The 8,379-nt window shown below is 35.2% G+C and overlaps 1 protein-coding gene across 1 annotated transcript in view; it reads left to right on the top strand.

Moving 5' to 3' along the window:
* The window catches only part of Fam208a (family with sequence similarity 208 member A), a 59,347-nt gene extending 51,492 nt beyond the window's left edge, over window positions 1-7,855 (top strand). Inside the window, exons 19-24 of the mRNA XM_023715731.1 lie at window positions 3,626-3,748; window positions 4,060-4,219; window positions 4,557-4,665; window positions 6,373-6,551; window positions 6,717-6,881; window positions 7,485-7,855. Of these exons, the coding sequence (XP_023571499.1) occupies window positions 3,626-3,748; window positions 4,060-4,219; window positions 4,557-4,665; window positions 6,373-6,551; window positions 6,717-6,881; window positions 7,485-7,540 (792 nt within the window). The 3' untranslated portion in view covers window positions 7,541-7,855. The remainder of the gene's footprint in view (window positions 1-3,625; window positions 3,749-4,059; window positions 4,220-4,556; window positions 4,666-6,372; window positions 6,552-6,716; window positions 6,882-7,484) is intronic.
* The last annotated feature ends 524 nt before the right edge of the window (window positions 7,856-8,379 follow it).

Here is an 8,379-nt window from a genome sequence, read left to right on the forward strand (position 1 = left end):
AAATCATACCAAGATACACAAAAATGAAATTGTCCAAAAATTATTGTAAAGAAAAAAAATCATTAAAGCATATACATAAAAAATATTAGCTATGGAAGAACAAAATTCTTATTCCACATTAGAAAGAAAAAAAGGACCAAGTGTGTAAAAAACTAGACTAATCAAAGGACTGAAAGGAAAGATCTGTCCTCTTTGAATTTTACACTTAGCAAACACCTTTGAAAACTAAAAGTAAGATTTTTCTAGTTACACAAACTTGAAATATTTTAATACCTCCAGAAGTAGCATATAGGAAATAACAAGGAGCATAATTCAAAAGGCAAGAGATGGGGCCGGGGAGATGACTCAGTAGAATAAGTGCTTCCCTGGCAAGCACAAGGGCCTGAGTTCAATCCCCAGTTCCGCAAAAAAAAAAGGCAAGAGAAGTTGTAGTATGCTCCTGGATGAATAATAAAGAACTCTCAATATGATAGTTATGCAGGACTATATAAAAAATATATTAGATGAACCCTTATTTAAAGATCATTGCAGATTTCTATGAAACAGTACCAATCTTATGTTGGGTTATACATGTATTTTTTTTTTTATGTGTGTATAAAAGACAGGAAAGAAGTAATATAAAGTCAATAGGAAATGGAAATACACTTTTTAAAGTTTCTATACTAGGAGGAGATATCATACCATGTCTTTTAAATAAATTGTAAGTCAAAGATATAATATAAATCTTAGAACAAAATGAAGATTAAGCAATGTTCAGAAAATTAAATACTAATTAATTAGAAATTAAGTTTTAAAACAATTGAACTAAGAAAAAGTTTTCATGATTGCAAAGAAGTACTAAGAGTAAAACATAAGATAAATACTGGAATGGCAAATAAATGACCAGCACTTCTAACAGTTTGAGGATAGGATATCACACAAAGTTCTAGTGTATTGTGGACATGCATAATGGCCATGACAGTTACTGGTGGCCAGGTGTATGACCTTTATTATATTAGTTAAAAAAAAAAAAAAAAAAAATACCCTGAAAGACTTCTACTACCTCGCAGAATTTTTTTTTTCAATAAAGCTGAAGAGTAGACTTAACATTTCAAGTGGCTTCTCTTTTTTTTCTTTTTTTAAATGTTTTTAAGATAGAGTCTCCCTACACAGCCCAGGCTGGCCGTGAGCTCACTTTGTAGCCCAGGCTAATCTCAAACTCCGAAGCATCCTCCTTCCTCGGCCTCCCAAGTACTGACTAGGATTACAGGTGTGTGCCACCATGCCTGGCCTCAAGTGCTTTAAAAACACACTGCATTGTGTATTAAGACATAGATAATTCAATCCCTGGTAGAGAAAAAAAACTTGGCAATAAACAGGTAAATAAAAATTATTAACAGGCAATTTACATGTAAATTATAACACATTAGAACAATTATATCAGTGGTTTAGTATTAATTAGTGCTCACTAAATATAAGATTTTATTTAATGCCTTAAGAGAGTGCCTGGGGTTTTAAAATAAATATCTGAAGGGCTGGCGAGATAGCTCAGTGGACTAAGCGCCTGCTTGGGCAAGCATAGGGACCGAGATTCGATCCCCAGCACTACATGCCACGCCAGCCCTGCCCTGGGCACACTGAGCTGTTTGCTGAGTCTGAGCCTGTAATCCCAGTGCTAGGGAGGCTGAAAACAGGAGGTTAACTACGAGTCCAAGCTGCGTAGTGAGACCCTATACCAAATACATAATAAATTAATAAATCAGTAACGAAATACTTGTTTCCATTTATGGAATTTGCTTACACTAAACTGTAAGTTACGTACACCCGAGTGGCCCAGAAACTCACTACTAACAGGTAAGTAACCCTTTTGTGTCTAAGGATCTCTCAGGTCTCTGTATGTCATGAATTGTGTACCAAAGAAGGTCCTGAAAAGTATAGGAATGAAAGGATTTACAGTACTCAATTATTGTTTCCTAGAAAGAGAAAATCAGACTTGGTTGCACTTTTGCCCTGCATGATAGAAAACAGAGCTTTTCAACTATTTCCCATCCCTTGCAACAAGTTGCCAAGCACAGAACTCTTTGGCGAATAACAGCAGATTAGTGTAGGGCTGGGGGAGGAAGGAAAGGCTGGACAGAGTTTTGGTGTGCTCATCATTAACTCCACCTCCCTCTGTCTTTAAAATGGATTGCAATATGTGTATAATACTTAGATGAAAGGGAATAGGAAACATTTCCTTATGAGTGATACTTTTAATTCATTCTAGCATAGAACACATTTCATTATTAATAAAGAATAATGACTTTGTTATAAATCTCATAGAAAATCAGATTGAAAGTTTAAAAAAATTTTTTTTTGTTTGGTTTTTGTTTTGTTTTGTTTTGTTTTGTTTGTGGAACTGGGGATTGAACTCAGGTCCTTGTGCTTGCCAGGGAAGCGCTTATTACACTGAGCCATCTCCGATCCCTCAGATTGAAACTTTAATTCAAGTCAGAATCCACTGGAAATTTTCTTACAAAAATGTTACTAAAATCTAAACTTCCTAATAACTTCTGTAATCAAACCTGTTACAGTATGAATTCATCTTATCTAAATTAAACCTTAATGTAAAAAGAGCAAAATCACTAGCAGGGGCTGTCAGATGTACTTCACCTTTTCATTAACTGACTAAATGAGTCTGAGATGCGTAGAAGCATCAGAATATGCTGCATTAATTTAGGGAGACATGGGCTGTGGAGATAGCTCATCGGCTTAAGTGCCTGCCTGGCAAGCACTGGTTCTGAGTTTGATCCCCTGTACAAAAAAAAAAAAAAAAAGAGAAAAAGGGAAAAAAAGTATAGAAACTCTGGTTATACCACTTTAGGCAGCGCTTGAAAAAATAGCTTGTTGAAGAAGCTGGCTTCGATTATGGGTGTCTGGCTAGCTATGATGACCTTTTACAAAATTAATGTCCTGTATGTTGGAAATGAGGAATGTGACTTGCAGGATCCTGTAATTTACTTCAGAGTTTGGATACTAGCAGAAAGCAGAGAACACAGGGAACCCTGCAATCTTGACAGAAATCACTAATTAGTACGTGAATACCATTGTCCATTTACTTGGCTGTATAGAAACACTGTGAGCTGTTGTAAATTGGATGATCTTAACATGTCATAAAAGCCTTTTGTGACTCTGAAGAGTATTCCAGTAATATTGCAAATAACTCAGGGTCTACTTAAGGAAGGAAAGAGAGGGAGTGGTTGATTGGGCTCTGGGTTTCCCATAATAACTAAAAAGCATGTTCAAGAATTTAGGCTAATCTATTATTGTTCTTATAGTTTTGCCACCTCACACTGGCATTTACTTGGCATTAATTACATAGCACTCTAAAGTGATCTGTGAAGTTCTGATCTTTTTAATTCCTTTCATCAGTGTTGGGGCTGTGGAGATAGCTCATAGAATAAGCGCCTGCCTGCCTGCCTGGCAAATGCAAGGTCCTGAGTTCAATCCCTGGTGGGGGTGTGTGTGTGTGTGAAACACTGAGATTTTGTATTTACATAGTTTCTTGGTAGTTATTAAATTTGTCACTTTATCTTGCATTTCTAGTGTTAAGTTGATATTTGCAAAAAAGCCTTTTAATGTTGATTTAGTTGTTTTTCTTTAATAGGAATATCTTACCAAATTAGGCAATACAGAATGTCACCCAGAACAGTTTTTGGAAAGAAGATCAAAATTAGATAAACTATTGATTATTATTCAAAATGAAGACATTGCAAGTTTCATTCACAAGGTAGAATGTTAAATCAAACTCACTACTTATTTTGATTTTTAAAATAATTTTTAATCTGTAAGGCTAAAAGTTTTTAAACTTTGAAGATTGTGTCTTTAATGTACTTTTGTTCGTGGTAGGTTCTCAAGCACATAAACGTTGCTTTATGTATTGGGAAATAATTTAGGGATATTTTTTTCATATGACAGTTTCTAAGTGAATTCAGTACTCTGAGCCTTATTGCAGTTTGTTGGACTTCAAGTTTTAGTTAATTCATCCAAGTTTTAGTTCATTTCTTTGTCCATCCGTATTTCTATTTTGATTTTTAATAGGTACCTGGCTTGGTGACTTTAAAGACCCTCCCTTGTGTTAGTTTTGCTGGTGTTGATAGCCTGGATGATGTTAAAAATCATACATACAATGAGTTGTTTGTATCTGGAGGCATTATTGTATCTGATGAATCAATTCTAAATCCAGAGGTTGTCACAATTGGTAAGATCATTCTTTTGAGCATATAACATCCCCTCTTCCCTAGGTTATTAGAAAACTAAAACTAGCAACTGGTACTTTTTAATGTATTATCTGTTTTACATTCACAGTTAACTAGTACATTTCCATCTTTTCCTGAGTTGCTGTTACTGGCAGTGTTGTCATCAGTATTTTTTTGTAGATATACTACATTCATAGAGATGTCTTTCCTTTTAGAGGAAGGTAAAAGAAAATGAAAACAGTACATAGAAAAGTAGGAGTTTCTGTACAATATGAACACTTTCATAATTCAGGTATGGAGTGTGTGATTGCCACTTATTGAATTTCATTCTCTTAACAGAAAGCCTTAAAATTTTTTTGACATTCCTTGAAGAACTTAGTACTCCAGAAGGAAAATGGCAGTGGAAAGTTCACTGTAAATTTCAGAAAAGGCTAAAGGAACTAGGCAGGTAAGATTTGGAAAATAACTGTATTGTGGTTGTTGATTTTAACATTTTGCTCACAAAAACTTTTTTCTCTTACCCGTGTTTATGCATTATAGGCACTGCTATTTTTACAGATGTCCATAGCTGGTCATAAGGGAATATAAATACCGAATTATTCCAGTCTTTTAGGATGGAATAAGTAGATGTTTGGTGAAATTCTGTTACATATATAGGTAAAATGGGTTTAATCTGTTGTTAGAATAACCAGAATTGTTTGCTTGCTTTTGTAGTACTGGGAATTTAATGAAGGGCTTATGTACTGAGTTACATACCCTGTCTTTTATTTTTTGAGACAAGGTTGTTAAATTGCTCAGGCTGGCTCAAACCTGCAATTATCCTTCTAGAGTGTTGAGATTATATGCATGTGCACCATGTCTTTTTATTTTTTAACTGTAACAGCTAGATCAAGCCATTTCTCAGTTGAGTACTACCTTAGGTAGCTAAGTCATATGTATTTGGACCAGGATCAATCTCAACGTTATAAGATCTATTATTAGGTTATCATGATGTATATGTGTTACACCTAATATGCCTGAAGTCAGTTTCTTGAACGAGTCACTTGAGAGGCTCCGCAAACAAATCAGTGATCCCATGAGTCTGATATATTGTAACCTAGTTGCAAGTCCATAAAAGGCAATTTATACATTAAAGGATTTCAGAAATTATAGGTAAGAATTATGTTTTATATTGTATCATCAGCATATCCTAAAATTAAGACTACAGAACTTCTATTTCTTATAATACCTGTTGACATTCCATGGTACATTTCAGGAAATTCAGGTTTCAATAATTGTAAAGTGTTTAACACCTTAGAAAGGTGATAGTTCTTTTCTTTGTTGGTGGTACCGGGGATCAAACTTGGGGTGCTCCATCCCTGTGCCACATCCCCATGCCTTTTTGAGATAAGGTTTTGCTAAATTTAAATTGCCCAGACTAGCCTCAAACTCATGATCCTGGGCTAGGGAGATAGCTCAGTGGTCAAAGCACCTGCCTGGCAAGCACAAGGACTTGAGTTTGATCCCAGAATCGCATGTCATACTGCCCTGAAACCAGGCGTGGTAGCACACACCTGTAATCCCAGCGTTGGGGAGGCTGAGACAGGAGGGTCACTACAAGTCTGAACTGCGTAGTAAGACCTTATATATAAATAAGTAAATACCTCATGATCCTCCTCCTGCCTCTGTTTCACAAGAAACTGGTATTACAGGTATGGACACTAATTTTAGCAGCAATTTGCTTTTTAAAAACTTGGTCATCTATACAGCCCATAAAGTAGACATTTGGGAAATCTCAGTATGTATTATTGTCTTAAACAGTACTGAGAGACCCAAAAGTATGACTTGAGTGTTGTGTTTGATATTGTGCTTCATTAAAATTCAAAATTTAAAAAACTAAAAGCAACTGTAGTAAGTAAGTAGGATGATTAAGACTTTAGTGTAAATGGAGTAGCTTAATTTCAGGCTTTAACACATTACTTTCCCCACCCATTTTACATAAAAGTTGCCTAATTCCTACTGTCTGTCCTGAGAAGCATCCATATGTTAGGTACTAAACTGAGCTGTAGTGCTGTAGTCGTTAGTTGCCTCAGTTAAGCAGTAGTAGTTTTAATTGGAAGCAAAATCTTCTGTACTAAATTTTAGTGGAGATATAATGAACTCTGCTTAATTTCAGATTGAATGCTAAAGCTCTAAGCCTGTTGACACTTCTGAATGTGTATCAGAAGAAACATTTGGTTGAAATTTTGTCATACCATAGTTGTGATTCTCAAACTCGAAATGCTCCAGAACTGGATTGCCTTATAAGACTTCAGGCTCAGAATATCCAACAGCGACACATAGTGTTTTTAACAGGTAAAGAAAAAACATTATTAAATTTTCTACTATGAATATAGCAATATCAATAAAAGGATATAGTGGGGCTGTAATTCTGAACATGAGTAGAAAATTTTGTTGCAGATTGGGTGGCAGGCATGTCTATTTTCATGTGGTTTATCATGAACCTGTTCTTTAATTTAGAGAAGCATATCAAGCTGTTTTCCAGTTATACGGATAATGGAATAGTAGTTGCAACTGCTGAAGACTTTATGCAAAACTTTAAAAATCTTGTGGGCTATCACAACTCAGTCGCAGAAGAAAGCCTTCCGTTCCTTGGTGCTAATGAGAATCTTGAGTCACAGTCAGGTAACTTTTCAGTAGTTTTCTTTTTCATTTAAGGCAGACAGAAAAAGAGGAATGTTTTTCTCTTGATACGAAATAATAAAATGACTATTTTGAAGCCATTCACCTCAGCATAAAGAGCCTTGGGGTCAGTTTCAAGGAATTTGTCATCCTGAGATTTAAAATGCACTAGATGTGTTCATATATCATACTGTAGTCCAGACAACTTTTTAGTTATTAAAGACTGGTGTACACAGTTCTGTTTATACTGTGGACTATACATTTTCTGAGGGAATATAAGTTTTACTGACTATTGTCCAACAAAGGGGTTTTATTAAGAAAAAAAGTAGGAAACTTACTGGGATTCAGCTGTGGGCCACTAAATCTCACATTTATGAAACATTTTAATTATGGTAAGGCTATCATGTCCTCAGTTTTCTGTGAGATGGCCCGTGCTTTGGTTACAGAGCTATGGAACATGAAAGTACTTACTACTATTCTTGGTGAAAAGCAGAGATAATCAAACACTAGATACAGCTAACCCATTTAGTAATCCAGTGAAGCTAGATGTCAGAAATTTTATTTTATATTTGTCTTATGAAATACTTAATTACCGTATAACTTTAGATGCTGTTTTGACATTAACCCCTTTGGAGCTGGGAGTTGGGATTTCCCAACATTAAACGTGAACACATTTCGCAGAAGCTTTTAGCATCGGATTATCTGGACATTCACACCTAGTGTGAGTGTTGTGACTAAGTGAACTTGTGGCAGAAGACCAAGCTTTAAGGGATTGTGGACTTGCTGACCCTGACGCATTATATTGTGTGAGTAGTGTATAACTTTAAACCTTAAACAAATTGTGTATTTCAATAGAGGAGGACTTTTTGTTTTTTAAATGTAGCTCTTTTAGAAAACGATGAAAAGGATGAAGAGGATATGTCTCTGGATTCAGGTGATGAAATCTCACATATAGAAGTATGCAGCAATTTTCATTCACAAATATTGGCGAAAGAAATCAAGGATCAAGTGGAGGAGATCAGAAAAGAATACTCAAATTGGGTTGCAATCGTCTCTTGACATACAAATAAGTTTATTAGAAGATAAGACTTCCCAAATTGATTCTGAAGAGAGAACTTCTATTGATATAGTATGTCCTGCAGGAGAAAACAGCAATTCAGCAGAACAAGATTCATATAGCATCTTTCAGGTTTCTCAGAGTCCATTAAATATGTCCCATCAGTTTAGTCATTTTAATGTACTCACTCATCAGACTTTTCTGGGGACATCATATGCCCTTTCATCAAGTCAGTCTCAAGAAAATGAAAATTACTTATCTGCTTATACTCAATGTACATCTCCATTAAGTTGGAGAAAAAATGATTCTTCCAGGTCATACTGAAGGGTTACAATAATAGTAACTTTTAAAAATTAGGTTGTGGACCTCTTCTGTTTCTTAACAGTGAATTATCAATTTATATTCTCTAAACACAAGGTTTCTTATCCTTTATGAAATTTTTCT

Source organism: Octodon degus, unplaced genomic scaffold, assembly GCF_000260255.1.
Source record: "Octodon degus isolate 3935 unplaced genomic scaffold, OctDeg1.0 scaffold00043, whole genome shotgun sequence".
Classification (NCBI taxonomy): Eukaryota; Metazoa; Chordata; class Mammalia; order Rodentia; family Octodontidae; genus Octodon; species Octodon degus.